Genomic DNA, 19522 nt, shown 5'->3' with positions numbered 1-19522 from the left:
TATTACTGAATATGCGAAAAAGTATGAAGCAATTGTTCAAAATTCACCAAAATTTCACCACAGTGTCTTAAAGCCTTAAAAGTATTGCACACCAAATTTGAAAGCTTTAACCCTTAAAATAACGGAACCGGAGCCGTTTTTACATTTAACCCCTATACAGTCCCAGGAATCTGCTTTGCTGAGACCCAACCAAGCCCAGAGGGGAATACGATACCAAATGACGCCTTCTATAAGCTTTTTCAGTGGATCTTAGCTCCTCACACATGCATCTGCATGCCTTGCCTTCCAAAAACAACTGCGCATTAGTGGCGCGAAAATGAGGCTCTGCCTATGACTAGAGAAGGCCCCCATCTGAAAAAGGTGTCCATACAGTGCCTGCCGTTTTTTAACAACAATCCCCAAGATTATAATAACTATAAAGCGCTATAATCTGTCAAATATGCTTAGCAAGTAATCGTTTTAGCCCAGAAAAATGTCTACCAGTTTTTTAAGCCCTTATAAAGCCTTTATTCTTATACTTAATCTAAGAAAATGGCTTACCGGTCCCCATAGGGAAAATGACAGCCTTCCAGCATTACCAAGTCGTGTTAGAAATGTGGCCATCATACCTCAGGCAGAAAAGTCTGCCAACTGCTTCCCCCAACTGAAGTTACTTCATCTCAACAGCCCTGTGTGGAAACAGCAATCGATTTTAGTAACGTTTGCTAAAATCATCTTCCTCTCACAAACAGAAATCTTCTTCTCTTTTCTGTTTCAGAGTAAATAGTACATACCAGCACTATTTTAAAATAACAAACACTTGATTGAAGAATAAAAACTACATTTAAACACCAAAAAACTCTTAGCCATCTCTGTGGAGATGTTGCCTGTGCAACGGCAAAGAGAATGACTGGGGTAGGCGGAGCCTAGGAGGGATCATATGACCAGCTTTGCTGGGCTCTTTGCCATTTCCTGTTGGGGAAGAGAATATCCCACAAGTAAGGATGACGCCGTGGACCGGACACACCTATGTTGGAGAAATTAGACTGTTTGGCCCTAGATTTGGACCTGTCCTGAGGAAGGGCATGACCTTTTCCTCCCGTGATATCAGCAATAATCTCCTTCAAACCAGGCTCGAATAGGGTCTGCCCCTTGAAGGGAATGTTAAGTAGCTTAGATTTTAAAGTCACGTCAGCTGACCATGATTTAAGCCATAGCGCTCTGCGCGCCTGTATAGCAAAACCAGAATTCTTAGCCGTTAGTTTATTCAAATGAACAATGGCATCAGAAATAAAATAATTGGCTAGCTTAAGTGCTCTAAGTTTGCCAAGTATGTCATCCAATGGAGTCGCTACCTGTAAAGCCTCTTCCAGAGACTCAAACCAGTACGCCGCAGCAGCAGTGACAGGGGCAATGCATGCAATGGGCTGTAGGATAAAACCTTGTTGAATAAATATTTTCTTAAGGTAACCTAATTTTTTATCCATTGGATCTAAAAAAGCACAACTGTCCTCGACAGGGATAGTAGTACGCTTTGCTAGAGTAGAAACTGCTCCCTCCACCTTAGAGACTGTCTGCCATAAGTCCCGTGTGGTGGCGTCTATTGGAAAACCTTTTTCTAAAAATAGGAGGGGAAGAGAACGGCACACCTGGTCTATCCCATTCCTTATTAATAATTTCTGTAAATCTTTTAGGTATTGGAAAAACATCAGTACACACCGGCACTGCAAAACATTTATCCAGTCTACACAATTTCTCTGGCACTGCAATGGTATCACAGTCATTCAGAGCAGCTAAAACCTCCCTAAGCAACACACGGAGGTGTTCAAGCTTAAATTTAAATGTAGAAATATTAGAATCAGGTATCTTTCCTGAGTCATTAACATCACCCACTGACTGAAGCTCTCCTTCCTCAGCTTCTGCATATTGTGAGGCAGTATCAGACATGGTTCTTAAAGCGTCAGTATGCTCTGCATTTTGTCTCACCCCAGAGCTCTCTCGCTAACCTCTAAGTTCAGGTAGTCTGGCTAATACCGCTGACAGTGTATTATCCATGACTGCCACCATGTCTTGTAAAGTAAACGCTATGGGCGCCCTAGATGTACTTGGCGCCATTTGAGCGCGAGTCCCTTGGGCGGGAGTCAAAGGGTCTGACACGTGGGGAGAGTTAGTCGGCATAACTTTCCCCTCGTCAGATTCATCTGGTGATAATTTTTTAAAAAAAGAATATGATCTTTATTACATAAAATGAAATCAGTACATTTGGTATACATTCTAAGAGGGGGTTCCACCATGGCTTTTAAACATAATGAACAAGTAGTTTCTTCTATGTCAGACATTTATACAGACTAGCAATGAGACTAGCAAGCTTGGAAAACACTTTAAATCAAGTAAACAAGCAAATATAAAAAACGGTACTGTGCCTTTAAGAGAAACAAATTTTGTCAGAATTTGAAAAACAGTGAAAAAATGCAGTAAATCAAACGAAATTTTTACAGTGTATGTAATAGGCTAGCAGAGCATTGCATCCACTTGCAAATGGATGATTAACCCCTTAGTTCAAAAAACGGATCAAAAAAACGAAATAGACGTTTTTTAACAGTCACAAAGAACTGCCACAGCAAGCTGTGGTCCTACCTTCCCCAATACACGACTTTGGAAAGCCTTTGGGCCCTTTAGAGATGTCCTATAGCATTCAGAGGGCCTTTGAGGGAAGCTGGATGTCACAGTTTGTAATTTTAACTGCACCAACTGTAACTTTTATACTATAACAGTGGAAAGCCTCATTAAACTGTTTCTAGTCAAAATTTAAGCCAGCCATGTGGAAAAAACTAGGCCCCAATAAAGTTTTATCACCAAAGCATATATAAAAACGATTAAACATGCCAGCAAACGTTTTATATTGCAATATCATAAGGGTATTACCCCTGGGAGTAAGCATGATACCAGTCGTTATTAAATCACTGTATTCAGGCTTAACTTACATTAATCCGGTATCAGCAGCATTTTCTAGTGTTTTCCATCTCTAGAAAAAATTATAACTGCACATACCTGATAGCAGAATAAACTGCACGCCATTCTCTCGCTGAAGTTACCTCATCTGTGTAATTCCCTCAGACATATGTGAGAACGGCAATGGATCTTAGTTACAACCTGCTAAGATCATAGAAACCTCAGGCAGATTCTTCTTCTATTTACTGCCTGAGATAAAATAGCACAACTCCGGTACTATTTAAAAATAACAAACTTTTGATTGAAGAAAATAAACTAGCTATATTTAACCACTCTCTCCTACAACGACCTAGCTTGTTGAGAGTTGCAAGAGAATGACTGGCTATGACAGTTAGGGGAGGAGCTATATTACAGCTCTGCTGTTGGGTGTCCTCTTGCAACTTCCTGTTGGGAATGAGAATATCCCACAAGTAATGGATGATCCGTGGACTGGATACACCTTACAAGAGAAATGAAAAGACTGTGCAAACTTAAACAGGCTTTCTAACAAGGGCAGTAATAAATCAATTGGGAGGCACAGAGGGGATTATACCCCCCAAGTTCCCAAATGCTTAAAAGCCACCAATGCTCTACTGAAGAGACTGAAATGCACTATGGCTAAACCCTTAGCAAAGATCAGAATATCTTGTCCTGCTTTGAAAATAAACTCTTGGTTGTAGAATCTTACAGACACCTAACTTTACCACCTCCTTGCAACTACTACAGGCAAAGAGAATGACTGGGGATTGTGGGTAAGGGGAGTGGTATTTAACAGTTTTTGCTGTGGTGCTCTTTGCTGCCTCCTGCTGGTCAGGAGAGATATTCCCACTAGCAATTGATTCCATGGACTCACCATATCTTAGGAAAGAAATAGAAACATTCAAATTGATATATTTGTATCTATTATGTATCAATTTACTAAATTCCCTACCACATGAACTTTTTAATAGTATTTGTGAAATCGAATGTTACATTCGAAATTTCGAATGTGGACATTTGATCTAATTATAAAATTTGACATTTGAAAACTGTAAATAGCATTCGATTATAGAATTTTTTAAGAATATTCGTTATCAACATTTGATTATATAAATCGAATTTCTACAATAACATTTGTTCTAACATTTGAATATAAACACATTCGCCCATCCCTAATTAGAATCCTAACAATCAATCATAACCACACATCAAACAAAAGGCTATTCTCTACTGCTTTATATACCACAATATCTCAAAGCCAATTAAGAGTCCATAGACTGTCCTGGAAAGGGAGAAAGAGCATCAGAGTCTTGCAAAAGGTACCAAAGTAGTTCTGTATTCCAGAGCTCTGACCACTACTAATGTTTACAAGGGCACCACCTGGTGATTAAAAGCATTGGGATAAAACGAATGGCAGAATAATATTTGAGTTTATAGTGGTAAATAACACCACAATGTGTACAAAGAGTGAAAAATCACGTAAATACATTTTAAACGGATAAAGCACTAAGTTCATGATCACATTGTGATATGGCCACCTGGAACACCATGTTCAAAGTGAATCTTTACATAAAAATCTGCCACTTGGTTCCAATGATTAATAAAGGTTGTCTCAAACAGAAAAAGACCCATGGGCGCCAACTGCCAAAAAAAACAGGGCGAGAAAGAGGATAGGGGAAGTGAGTGGAATTAATGCCCAGTTAAATATTTATAAGCATTTGTTTACATATTGGATATATACATTATCTTGACTGTATGAAGAATAGAAAGGTTTAAATATGCATGCATTACTTGTCTCAATTTTCACTAATTCTGTGCTGACACTGCCTGACATTGTAATAACTGGAAAAAACTAAGAAGCTAAAGAGGAAGACCATAGTTGTGCGATTCCGCAGCTTGAGGCCTGGAGAGCTTTGCAGAAGGCAAGAAAGACTACAACTAGTAGCTAAGCAGTTGCAAAACATGCACATAAATGGAGAGAAGAGAAAAAACAGAATTTATGTTTACCTGATAAATTTCTTTCTCCAACGGTGTGTCCGGTCCACGGCGTCATCCTTACTTGTGGGATATTCTCTTCCCCAACAGGAAATGGCAAAGAGCCCAGCAAAGCTGGTCACATGATCCCTCCTAGGCTCCGCCTACCCCAGTCATTCGACCGACGTTAAGGAGGAATATTAGCATAGGAGAAACCATATGGTACCGTGGTGACTGTAGTTAAAGAAAATAAATTATCAGACCTGATTAAAAAAAAAAACCAGGGCGGGCCGTGGACCGGACACACCGTTGGAGAAAGAAATTTATCAGGTAAACATAAATTCTGTTTTCTCCAACATAGGTGTGTCCGGTCCACGGCGTCATCCTTACTTGTGGGAACCAATACCAAAGCTTTAGGACACGGATGAAGGGAGGGAGCAAATCAGGTCACCTAAATGGAAGGCACCACGGCTTGCAAAACCTTTCTCCCAAAAATAGCCTCAGAAGAAGCAAAAGTATCAAACTTGTAAAATTTGGTAAAAGTGTGCAGTGAAGACCAAGTCGCTGCCCTACATATCTGATCAACAGAAGCCTCGTTCTTGAAGGCCCATGTGGAAGCCACAGCCCTAGTGGAATGAGCTGTGATTCTTTCAGGAGGCTGCCGTCCGGCAGTCTCGTAAGCCAATCTGATGATGCTTTTAATCCAAAAAGAGAGAGAGGTAGAAGTTGCTTTTTGACCTCTCCTTTTACCTGAATAAACAACAAACAAGGAAGATGTTTGTCTAAAATCCTTTGTAGCATCTAAATAGAATTTTAGAGCGCGAACAACATCCAAATTGTGCAACAAACGTTCCTTCTTTGAAACTGGTTTCGGACACAGAGAAGGCACGATAATCTCCTGGTTAATGTTTTTGTTAGTATTATTATATCAAAATACCCAGAATAAATGATTCCTCGAGGCTAAATAAGTGTTAATATCAATCGATTTAGCCCAAAAAAGGTCTACAGTCTAAATAAGCCCTTGTGAAGCCCTTATTTACAATCGTAATAAACATGGCTTACCGGATCCCATAGGGAAAATGACAGCTTCCAGCATTACATCGTCTTGTTAGAATGTGTCATACCTCAAGCAGCAAAGGACTGCAAACTGTTCCCCCAACTGAAGTTAATTGCTCTCAACAGTCCTGTGTGGAACAGCCATGGATTTTAGTTACGGTTGCTAAAATCATTTTCCTCATACAAACAGAATTCTTCATCTCTTTTCTGTTTCTGAGTAAATAGTACGTACCAGCACTATTTGAAAATAACAAACTCTTGATTGAATAATGAAAAACTACAGTTAAACACTAAAAAACTCTAAGCCATCTCCGTGGAGATGTTGCCTGTACAACGGCAAAGAGAATGACTGGGGTAGGCGGAGCCTAGGAGGGATCATGTGACCAGCTTTGCTGGGCTCTTTGCCATTTCCTGTTGGGGAAGAGAATATCCCACAAGTAAGGATGACGCCGTGGACCGGACACACCTATGTTGGAGAAACCTCTGGTGTGCCAGAAAATAAAATTAAAAAAACCCTGAAACTTAGAACTGCTTTTTAACAGCCATATTGCGTAGGTTAGGCTATGTATTAAATGGAGTGACATTTCTATGTATGTGTGAATGCAGAAAATGGCTCCTAGAGAGGTTAAATATCTGGAATATGAGTGCAAGACTGTTGACCATTTCTTATTCCAGATGCAGCGTGGCAGGACTGCATTACATGCCTGACTGAGGAGCAACGTATACATCATAGGGGAAAGCATCATAGGGGAAAGAGCTTGTGTTTTGTAGCGTGATACAATTGCCATGAGCACCGAGCCAGGATAAGGAAAGGTAAGACCCTTTCGGTTTTTGTGGAGGAGTTAGAAGATGGGATGAGATTAATAGGATGCCATCCATAAAAAAACTAAATCAGCCTTATGAAGCAGAAACTTCATAAACTGTAAAAAGGAGGAGAGAGGACTTAAAAGGGAAATATCCCCTACCCCAAAAAAAGTGATTTCATGATTCAGATAAAGAATGCAATTTTAAAACACTTTCCAATTTTGTCTCCAAGTGAATGACTAATGTTACCCTAATTTCTCATGTTCATAATTAAAACATCTGAAGCTCTAAATATTCACAAGGAGGTGGACTCAGTTTGAGAGACTATTTTAAAAACAAACTAAACATTTCCGATAGAATTAAAAGTGAAGGTGTATTTTCTAAATCGCATTCAAACATTGGATAGTTTTAATCAGTTCTTTAATATAGGTCTTATTACATTATTGTACTTACCCGAGAAGAGTTCTGGTGCCATGTGTATAGGGGTCCCAACAATACTTCCAGACATCATGGCCTCTGGCTTACAGAAACCCAAATCTGTGATCTTTGCTCGGTTTTTCTTGTCCAGCTGCAAGAGATCCAACCTCATAAGCAAATCTGTCACAAAATGTCATTCCTTTTCAGCACACAGTGTCTAACAAGATCAGTCATTTATACCATATGGAGCATATTCTAAGGACCAAACCATAGAGATGTGCTTTTATGTGATGGAAAACAGTTTAGGAAAATCCTACCCACATAACATTGTAGACAAGACCTTAGCAAAGATTTAAAAAAATAAAACAACCACCTTTAGCTCAGTATATCGCTTGTGACACTTGTCTTTTCAGGTATATAGGCTGTTCCCTGCATGCGAGTTCCATAAATCCACAGAATAACCATTTACAGACATAAGGAAATTCACATTTACAATATAAATTCCGAAAAAAAACAATGAAATAAATATTTCTATGTACAGAGTGAGTAATTAGATAAATGTGTTTCTTCCAGCTTTTCAATGTCTTCACACTAGACAGGATATAATTAGGAACTGGTTACCAACTTCTCCCACACATCCCTATCCATCCTGCCAATCTGAGTTCAGGTAACGACAGTCTATAAAATAGGTGTGCTGGCAGATCTTTAACGAAATTGATTAGAGGAGCATTACATGCAGAATTGCATAATGAAAAAGTGCATAATAAAAAGTCAATGCAATATCCCTTACTCTGCTCACGATCTGCTACTCTCCCCTCTTACCTCCTCACTTTCTCGCTTACAGGACTTCTCCAGACTAGCTCCCATCTTTTGAAACTCTCTGCCTCGCTCCACAAGACTTTCCCCTAATTTTATAAGTTTCAAGTGCTCCCTAAAAACTCTACAATTCATGGATGCATACAACCTACACTAAATATCTCTTAACTCCATTGCTATCCCCTTGAACATCTTAGCATATAAGCCTATGAGCTTAGCTGTTTGCAGATCATATTCATAAGAGCTGACTACAGTGCAACTCTCAGCAAGGCCCTCTACCTTTTTAATCCCTATACATGTTATATTGTATACCACCTATGTTTATAGCGCTGCGGAATCTATTGACACTCTACAAATGCCTAATAATAAAACACAAAACTCTTGTGCATGCTCAGTAGTAGCGTGTGTGTGTGTATATATATATGTATATATATATATATATATCCATCCAAGATGAGCACTCTCACTTCAAACTTCAGCAGCCAGGGTGCTAGTAGATAATAGATATATGTGGCAAAAACTTGCACTCACTGGACTTTTTTAACACCAAACATTTAATGTGACGTTTCGGAGATAGAGTATCTGAGGAAGGGGATACTCTATCTCCGAAACGTCACATTAAATGTTTGGTGTTAAAAAAGTACAGTGAGTGCAAGTTTTGGCCACACACACATATATATATATATATATATATATATATATATATATATATATATATATATATATATATATATATATATATATATATATATATATATATATATATATATATATATATATATATATATATATATATATATATATATATATATATATATATATATACACACACATATACACACACATACATATATATATATATACAGATACACACATACACATACACACTAAACTAAATACAACAAGGAATCATCAAGAATTAAACGAGCAGTTAGTAAACATTGGCATGTTTAACTACAGGACCCCATTTTGGGCAAAACTCTGGATCCAACACCTAGAGTAGTTTTCAGGAATAAAACAATTTATGTAAGAACTTACCTGATAAATTAATTTCTTTCATATTGGCAAGAGTCCATGAACTAGTGACGTATGGGATATACAATCCTACCAGGAGGGGCAAAGTTTCCCAAACCCCAAAATGCCTATAAATACACCCCCTTACCACACCCACAATTCAGTTTAACGAATAGCCAAGAAGTGGGGTGAAAAAGAAAGAAGTAAAAAGCATCAACAAAGGAATTTGGAAATAATTGTGCTTTATACAAAAAAATCATAACCACCAAAAAAAGGGTGGGCCTCATGGACTCTTGCCAATATGAAAGAAATGAATTTATCAGGTAAGTTCTTACATAAATTATGTTTTCTTTCATGTAGTTGGCAAGAGTCCATGAGCTAGTGACGTATGGGATAGGAATACCCAAGATGTGGAACTCCACGCAAGAGTCACTAGAGAGGGAGGGACAAAATAAAAACAGCCATTTCGCTGAAAAAAAATTAATTCACAACCCACATATAAGTTTATTCTCAAAAAATAAAAACTTAAATCATAAGCAGAAGAATCAAACTGAAACTGCTGCCAGAAGAACTTTCCTACCAAAAACTGCTTCCGAAGAAGCAAATACATCAAAATGGTAGAATTTAGTAAAAGTATGCAAAGAAGACCAAGTTGCTGCTTTGCAAATCTGATCAACTGAAGCTTCATTCTTAAAAGCCCAAGAAGTGGAAACTGATCTAGTAGAATGAGCTGTAATTCTTAGGCGGGGCTTTACAGGACTCCAAATAAGCTTTATGAATCAAAAGCTTTAACCATGATGCCAAAGAAACGGCAGAAGCCTTCTGACCTTTTCCTGGAACCAGAAAGAAAACAAATAGACTAGAATTCTTCCTGAAATCTTTAGCAGCTTCAACATATTTCAGAGCTCTCACCACATCCAAAGAATGTAAAGATCTCTCCAAAGAATTCTTAGGATTTCTCTATTAATGTTGTTAGAATTCACAACCTTAGGTAAGAATTTAAATGAAGTCCGCAAAACTGCCTTATCTTGATGAAAAATCAGAAAGAGAATCACAAGAGAGCAGATAATTCAGAAACTCTTCTAGTAGAAGAGATGGCCAAAAGGAACAACACTTTCCAAGAAAGTAATTTAATGTCCAAAGAATGCATAGGCTCAAATGGAGGAGCCTGTAAAGCCTTCAAAACAAAATTAAGACTCCAAGGAGAAGAGATTGATTTGATGACAGCCTTGATACAAACCAAAACCTGTACAAAACTATGAATATCAGGAAGTTAAGCATTTTTTCTGTGGAATAAAACAGAAAGAGCAGAGATTTGTCCTTTCAAGGAACTTGCAGACAATCCTTTATCCAAACCATCCTGAAGAAACTGTAAAATTCTAGGAATTCTAAAAGAATGCCAAGAAATTTTATGAGAAGAACACTATGAAATATAAGTCTTCAAACTCGATAATAAATCTTTCTAGAAACAGATTTACGAGCCTGCAACATAGTATTAATCACCGAGTCAGAGAAATCTCTATGACTAAGCGTTCAATTTCCATACCTTCAAATTTAATGATTTGAGATCCTGATGGAAAAACAGACCTTGAGACAGAAGGTCCCGCCTTAATGGAAGTGGCCAAGGTTGGCAACTGGACATCCGATCAAGATCTGCATACCAAAACCTGTGAGGCCATGCTGGAGCCACCAGCAGCACAAACTATTGCTCCATGATGATTTTGGAGTACACTCTTGGAAGAAGAACTAGAGGCGGGAAAATATAAGCAGGTTGATAACACCAAGGAAGTGTCAACGCATCCACTGCTTCTGCCTGAGGATCCCTGGACCTGGACAGGTACCTGGGAAGTTTTTTGTTTAAATGAGATGCCATCAGATCTATTTCTGGAAGCCCCCACATCTGAACAATTTGAGAAAACACATCTGGGCGGGGACACCATTCTCCCGGATGTATAGTCTGATGACTGAGATAATCCGCTTCCCAATTGTCTATACCTGGGATATGAACCGCAGAAATTAGGAGTTGGATTTCGCCCAAACAGGTTTCCGGGATACTTCTTTCATAGCTTGAGGACTGAGTCCCACCCTGATGATTGACATATGCCACAGTTGTGATATTGTCTGTCTGAAAACAAATGAACGGTTCTCTCTTCAACATAGGCCAAAACTGAAGAGCCCTGAGAATTGCACGGCGTTCCAAAATATTGACTGGTAATCTTGCCTATTGAGATTTCCAAACCCCCTGTGCTGTCAGAGAACTCCAAACAGCTCCCCAACCTGAAAGACTCGCATCTGTTGTGATCACAGTCCAGGTTGTATGAACAAAAGAGGCCCCTAGAATTATACAATGGTGATCTAACCACCAAGTCAGAGAAAGTCGAACATTGGGATTTAAGGATATTAATTGTGATATCCTTGTATAATCCCTGCACCAATGGTTCAGCATACAAAGCTGGAGAGGTCTCATATGAAAACGAGCAAAGGGGATTGCGTCCGATGCTGCAGTCATGAGACCTAAAACTTCCATGCACATAGCTACTGAAGGGAATGACTGAGACTGAAGGTTCTGACAGGCTGCAACCAATTTCAAATGTCTCTTGTCTGTTAGAGACAAAGTCATGGACACTGAATCTATCTGGAAACCTAAAAAGGTTAACCTTGTCAGAGGAGTCAAATAACTTTTTGGTAAATTGATCCTCCAACCATGTCTTCGAAGAAACAACACTAGTTGATTTGTGTGAGATTCTGCAGAATGTAAAGACTGAACGAGTACCAAGATATCATCCAAATAAGGAAATACCGCAATACCCCGCTCTCTGATTAGAGAGTAGGGCACCGAGAACCTTTGAAGAGATTCTTGGAGATGTCGCAAGGCCAAAAGGAAGAGCAACAAATTGGTAATGCTCTTCTAGAAAAGAGAATCTCAGAAACTGATAGTGATCCAGATGAATCGGAATATGAAGATATGCATCCTGTAAGTCTATTGTGGACATACAATGCCCTTGCTGAACAAAAGGCAGAATAGTCCTTATAGTCACCATTTTGAAAGTTGGTACTCTTACATATCGATTCAAAATCTTTAGATACAGAACTGGTCTGAATGAATTTTCTTTCTTTGGGACAATGAATAGTTTTAAATAAAACCCCAGACCCGGTTCCTGAAACGAAACTGGCATGATTACCCCCGATAACTCCAGGTCTGAAACAGACTTCAGGAAAGCCTGAGCCTTTACTGGGTTTGCTGGAATGCGTGAAAGAAAAAATATTCTCACAGGCGGTCTTACTCTGAATCCTATTCTGTACCCCTGAGAGACAATACTCTGAATCCAATGATTTTGGACCGAATTGATCCAAACATCTTTGAAAAATTTTAATCTGCCCCCTACCAGCTGAGCTGGAATGAGGGCCGCACCTTCATGCGGACTTGGGGGCTGGCTTTGATCTATTAAATGGCTTTGATTTATTCCAATTTGAGGAAGGCTTCCAATTGGAAACAGATTCCTTTGGGGAAGAATTAGATTTCTGTTCCTTATGTCGAAAGGAACGAAAACGGTTAGCTTTAGATTTACCCTTAGTTTTTTTTATCCTGAGGCAAAAAGACTCCCTTCCCCCCAGTGACAGTTGAAATTATTGAATCCAGCTGAGAACCAAATAATTTATTACCTTGGAAAGAAAGAGATAGCAATCTTGACTTAGAAGTCTTATCAGCATTCCAAGATTTAAGCCACAAAGCTCTTCTAGCTAAAATAGCTAAAGACATATCTAAAATCAATTTTGATGATATAAAAAATGGAACAAATGAAATTATTAGCATGTTGAATCAACATAACAATGCTAGACAAATCATGATCCGACACTTGTTGCGCTAAAGTTTCCAACCAAAAAGTTGAAGCAGCTGCAACATCAGCCAAAGAAATTGCAGGCCTAAGAAGATTACCTGAATATAAATAAGCCTTCCTTAGATAAGATTCAAGTTTCCCATCTAAAGGATCTTTAAAATAAGTACTATCTTCCTTAGGAATAGTAGTACGTTTAGCAAGAGTAGAGATAGCCCCATCAACTTTGGGGATCTTTTCCCAAAACGCCAGTCTAACTGCTGGCAAAGGATACAATTTTTTTAAACCTTGAAGAAGGAATGAAATAAGTACCAGGCCTATTCCATTCTTTAGAAATCATATCAGAAATAGCATCAGGAACAAGAAAAACCTCTGGAATAACCACAGGATGTTTATAAACAGAATTTAAATGTTTACTAGTTTTAATATCAAGAGGACTAGTTTCCTCCATATCTAATGTAATCAACACTTCCTTTAATAAAGAACGAATATACTCCATTTTAAATAAGAGGATTTGTCAGTGTCAATGTCTGAGGCAGGATCTTCTGAATCAGTTAGATCCTCAGAGAAAGATAAATCAGTATGTTGCCGGTCATTTGAAATTTCATCAAAACTATGAGAAGTTTTAAAAGACCTTTTACATTTATTAGAAGGCGGAATGGCAGACAAAGCCTTCTGAATAGAATCAGAAATAAATTCTTTTAAATTTACAGGTATATCTTGTGCATTATATGTTGAAGGAACAGCAAAAGGTAATGAACTACTACTGATGGATACATTTTCTGCATGTAAAAGTTTATCATGACAACTATTACACACCACAGCTGGAGGAATAATCTCCACATGTTTACAACAAATGCACTTAGCTTTGGTAGAACTGTTATCAGGCAGCAGGGATCCAACAGTGAATTCTGAGACAGGATCAGATTGAGACATCTTGCAAATGTAAGAGAAAAAACATATAAAGCAAAATTATCAATTTTCTTATATGGCAGATTCAGGAATGGGAAAAAATGCAAACAGAATAGCCCTCTGACTTAGAAAAAAGCAAAAGGCAAATAGGAATGGGGTCTTAAATAATGAAAAGATTTGGCGCCAAGTATGACGCACAACAAACAGAAAAAAAATTTTGGCGCCAAAAACGTCCGGAAACGACACTCGCGTCATAGATGATGCAACCTTGTGAAGGACTCTGCGTCAACTAAGACGCCGGAAATGACAAATTTTGCATCAACAAACGTAACTTTGCGCCAAAAAAATCTCACGCCAAGAATGACGCAATAAACTTTGGCATTTTGCGCCCTTGCGAGCCTAATTCTGCCCACGAATTTTAAAGACAGTCAATTTGAAAAAGAGACTATACCCCAGGTAAGAAAATACATTTTCATAAAAAAGCATTTCCCAAGTATGAAACAGACAGTCTGCAAAAAGGAAATATACTGAAAACCTGATTCATGGAAAATATAAGTACAATACATATATTTAGAACTTTATATAAAAAACAAAGTGCCAAACCATAGCTGAGAGTGTCTTAAGTAATGAAAACATACTTACCAAAAGACACCCATCCACATATAACAGATAACCGTTTCAGTACAGGTTTGGCTATCAGTAGAGGTAATGGAATATGAGAGTATATCGTCGATCTGAAAAGGGAGGTAGGAGATAAATCTCTACGACCGATAACAGAGAACCTATGAAATAGATCCCCGTATGGAAAACGATTGCATTCAATAGGTGATACTCCCTTCACATCCCTCTGACATTCACTGTACTCTGAGAGGAATCGGGCTTCAAAAATGCTGAGAAGCGCACATCAACATAGAAATCTTAGCACAAACTTACTTCACCACCTCCATAGGAGGCAAAGTTTGTAAACCTGAATTGTGGGTGTGGTGAGGGGTATATTTATAGGCATTTTGAGGTTTGGCAAACTTTGCCCCTCCTGGTAGGATTGTATATCCCATATGTCACTAGCTCATGGACTCTTGCCAATTACATGAAATAGCCCCACCTTAGGGACTTTTACCCAAAAAACTCTAAAATTAGCCACAGGTAAAGGATATAGCTATTTAAACCTAGAAGAAAGGTAAAAAGAAGCACTAAGTTTAGATACCTTACAAAACATATGAGAGATAGCATCTGGAATAAGAAAAAGTTTAAGAGTAACCACAGAAGCTTTAAAAACCTGAATTCAAACATTTGCTATTATCAAGAGGACTAGATTCCTCAATACCCAAAGTAAACACTTCATTAATAAAGGACAAATATATTCAATAGAAAGGTTGATTTATCAATATCAGTCTCTGAAGTTGGATCCTCTGAGTCACAGAAATCCTCATCAGCAGAAATACTTCAGTATGCTGTCGATCAATGCAAAACTTCATTAGAATTATGAGAAGTTAGGAGAGATCTTTTACGTTAATTTGAAGGCGGAATAGCAGTCATAGCCTTCTCTATGGCTGTAGCAATATAATCCTTATATCTACAGGAATATCATGTACATTAGACTGAAGATTTAACAGTAGATTTATTTGTACTGTAGATACATTATCAGTATGAAATAATATAACAGGTGCCACATATCTTAGCTGAAGAAATAAGATCAGCTAATAAACTTAGCTTTGTTAGAAATTGTGTACAGACAGCTTGGTTCCTACAGTAACATCAGAGGCAGGATCAATCTGAGACATCTTGCAAAATATAACAAAAATAAAAAACAACATTTAAACAAACTATCCAATTTCCTCAAAATAGTTTCAGATATGGGAAAAAATGCTTATGATAAAATACTTCTATGAAAAAATCAAAAGCAAACATCATAGCCCTCCGTAAACAAATGAGAGCAGAGAGCAAAAGAAGGATAGACTTAATACAATTTTTTGGCGCCAACAATGACGCAAAGATGACACAAACTCAAAGAAAAAAAACTTTTGGCGCCAAAGTTAACAAAAAATGACACGACTCGCATCATAACAGGCACGACTTCTCTGCAAAAGTTTTTGCATCAGACGGAAGAATTGACGTGACTCACGTCACAACAAACGCAACTTCCCCGCCAAGAATGACGCAATAAATAGAAGCATTTTGCGTCATCGCAAACCTAATTTGCCCGTGAAAATTTGAAAAAACAAGTCCGAAGTCACAACTAGCTGGAACCCCAGGTAAGAAAAAAAATGACTAAATTTCTCCCAAAAACAATTTCCATACTGAAACTGTTAGACTGCAAAGGGAAATAAACATAGATCTGACTCATGGCAAATATATGCAATATATATTAAAACTTTAAAATATAAAGTGCCAAACATAGCTGAGAGTGTGTCTTAAAAAATGATATATACTTACCTGAAGACACCCATCCACATATAGCAGACAGCCAAACCAGTACTGAAACATATCAGCAGAGGTAATGGTAGAGGAGTAGAATGTCGATCTGTAAAGGTAGGTGGCAGATGAATCCCCACGACCGAATTTACAGAGAACCTTAGAATAGATTACCCATAGGTAAAAACATGGCATCATTAGGCAGATACTCCCATCACATCCCTCAAACATTGTACTTTGAGATAAATTAGGCTTCAAATGCTTAGAAGCACCTTTCACAGAAAAAAATCAAGCACGACTTGCTTCATCATCCTCCAACGAAGGCAAAGTTTGTAAAACTAAGGTATGAGTGAGATGGGAGGTGTATTTACAGGCATTTTGAGGTTTGGGAAACTTTGCCCCCTCCTGGTAGGAATGTATATTCCATACATCACTAGCTTACGGACTCTTGCCACTTACAGGAAAGAAATTACCTCCCTCCAAAAGAAGTTTAAAGGGACAGTCTAGTCAAAATTAAACTTTCATAATTCAGATAGGGCATGCAATTTGAAAAAAACTTTCCAATTAAATTTGATCAAATTTGCTTTGTTGTCTTTGTTGAAAGCTAAATCTAGACAGGCTCATATGCTAACTGCTAAACCCTTGAAGGCCGCCTCTTATCTAAATGCATTTTAACAGCTAGATAGAGCTTGCTCATGTGGGCCATAGATAACATTGTGCTCCCTCCCGTGGAGTTATTTATGAGTTAGCAATGATTGGTTAAAATGCAAGTCTGCAGATTGCCCCCTTATTCCAGTTCTTTTGACAGAGGCTTAGAGACAAGTTAATCAGAGGTAAAAAGTGTATTATGCAAAACTGGGGAATGGGTAAAAGGGACTATCTATCTTTTTAAACCATGAAATTCTGGTGTAGACTATCTTTAACTGAACCTGTGAAATTGTTAATAGGGGAACTAAAAACATAATTTATGTAAGAATTTACCTGATAAATTAATTTCTTTCATATTGGCAAGAGTCCATGAGCTAGTGACATATGGGATATACAATCCTACCAGGAGGGGCAAAGTTATCTAAACCTCAAAATGCCTATACATACACCCCCCACCACACCCACAATTCAGTTTAACGAATAGCCAAGAAGTGGGGTGATAAGAAAGAAGCGAAAGCATCAACAAGGAATTTGAATAATTGTGCTTTATACAAAAAAATCATAACCACCATAAAAAGGGTGGGTCTCATGGACTCTTGCCAATATGAAAGAAATTAATTTATCAGGTAAATTCTTACATAAATTATGTTTTCTTTCATGTAATTGGCAAGAGTCCATGAGCTAGTGACGTATGGGATAGCAAATACCCAAGATGTGGAACTCCATGCAAGAGTCACTAGAGAGGGAGGTATAAAAATAAAGACAGCCAATTCCGCTGAAAAAATTAATCCACAACCCAAATCAAGTTTTAATCTTTATAATGAAAAAAATAGAAATTATAAGCAGAAGAATCAAACTGAAACAGCTGCCTGAAGTACTTTTCTACCAAAAACTGCTTCTGAAGAAGAGAAAACTTCAAAATGGTAGAATTTAGTAAAAGTATGCAAAGAAGACCAAGTTGCTGCTTTGCAAATCTGATCAACAGATCCTTCATTCTTAAAAGCCCAAGAAGTGGAAACTGACCTAGTAGAATGAGCCGTAATCCTCTGAGGAGGGAATTTACCAGACTCCAAATAAGCATGGGGAATCAAAAGCTTTAACCAAGATGCCAAAGAAATGGAAGAAGCCTTCTAACCTTCCCTAGAACCAGAAAAGATAACAAATAGACTAGAAGTCTTTCTGAAATATTTAGTAGCTTCAACATATTTCAAAGCTCTTACCACTTTCAAAGAATGTAAAGATCTCTCCAGAGAATTCTTACAATTAGGACACAACGAAGGGACAACAATTTCTCTACTAATGTTGTTGGAATTCACAACTTTAGGTAAAAATTTAAATTAAGTCTGCAAAACCGCCTTATCCTGATGAAAAATCAGAAAAGGAGATTCATAAGAGCGAGCAGATAATTCAGAAACTCTTCTAGCACAAACTTACTTCACCACCTCCATAGGAGGCAAAGTTTGTAAAACTGAATTGTGTGTGTGGTGGGGGGTGTATTTATAGGCATTTTGAGGTTTGGGAAACTTTGCATATCCCATACGTCACTAGCTCATGAACTCTTGCCAATTACATGAAAGAAAAACATAATTTATGTAAGAACTTACATGATAAATTCATTTCTTTCATATTGGCAAGAGTCCATGAGCTAGTGACATATGGGATATACAATCCTACCAGGAGGGGCAAAGTTTCCCAAACCTCAAAATGCCTATAAATACACCCCTCACCACACCCACAATTCAGTTTAACGAATAGCCAAGAAGTGGGGTGATAAAGAAAGGAGTAGAAAGCATCAAAGGAAATTTGGAAATAGTTGTGCTTTATACAAAAAATCATAACCACCATAAAAAGGGTGGGCCTCATGGACTCTTGCCAATATGAAAGAAATGAATTTATCAGGTAAGTTCTTACATAAATTATGTTTTCTTTCATGTAATTGGCAAGAGTCCATGAGCTAGTGACATATGGGATATCAATACCCAAGATGTGGAGTCTTCCACTCAAGAGTCACTAGAGAGGGAGGGAATAAAAATAAAAACAGCCATATTCTGCTGAAAAAATTAATCCACAACCCAAAACAAAAATAAGTTTATTTCATCTTTGAAAGAAAAAAACTTAAATCAAAAGCAGAAGAATCAAACTGAAACAGCTGCCTGAAGAACTTTTCTACCAAAAACTGCTTCCGAAGAAGCAAATACATCAAAACGGTAGAATTTAGTAAATGTATGCAAAGAGGACCAAGTCGCCGCTTTGCAAATCTGATCAACTGAAGCTTCATTCTTAAAAGCCCACAAAGTGGAAACTGATCTAGTAGAATGAGCTGTAATTCTCTGAGGCTGGGCCTGACCCGACTCCAAATAAGCTTGATGAATCAAAAGTTTCAACCAAGAAGCCAAGGAACTAGCAGAAGCCTTCTGACCTTTCCTAGGACCAGAAAAACAGAATTTATGCTTACCTGATAAATTACTTTCTCCAACGGTGTGTCCGGTCCACGGCGTCATCCATAACTTGTGGGAATATTCTCTTCCCCAACAGGAAATGGCAAAGAGCACAGCAAAAGCTGTCCATATAGTCCCTCCTAGGCTCCGCCCACCCCAGTCATTCGACCGACGGACAGGAGAAAAACAGGAGAAACCATAGGGTGCCGTGGTGACTGTAGTTAAAGAAAGAAATTCATCAAACCA

At 38.1% G+C, this 19522-nt stretch overlaps 1 protein-coding gene across 1 annotated transcript in view; it reads right to left on the bottom strand.

The window, feature by feature from the left end:
• Positions 1-7041: 7041 nt before the first annotated feature.
• DSTYK (dual serine/threonine and tyrosine protein kinase) overlaps positions 7042-19522 on the bottom strand; it is a gene marked incomplete in the record, with an annotated part of 571803 nt that continues 559322 nt past the window's right edge. The window contains 1 exon segment of the mRNA XM_053706624.1: positions 7042-7351. Coding sequence (XP_053562599.1) covers positions 7196-7351 — 156 coding nt within the window.

Source organism: Bombina bombina, chromosome 3, assembly GCF_027579735.1.
Source record: "Bombina bombina isolate aBomBom1 chromosome 3, aBomBom1.pri, whole genome shotgun sequence".
NCBI lineage: Eukaryota > Metazoa > Chordata > Amphibia > Anura > Bombinatoridae > Bombina > Bombina bombina.
Note: the sequence above shows the minus strand (reverse complement) of the source record. Positions and strands in the feature narration are given on the sequence as shown.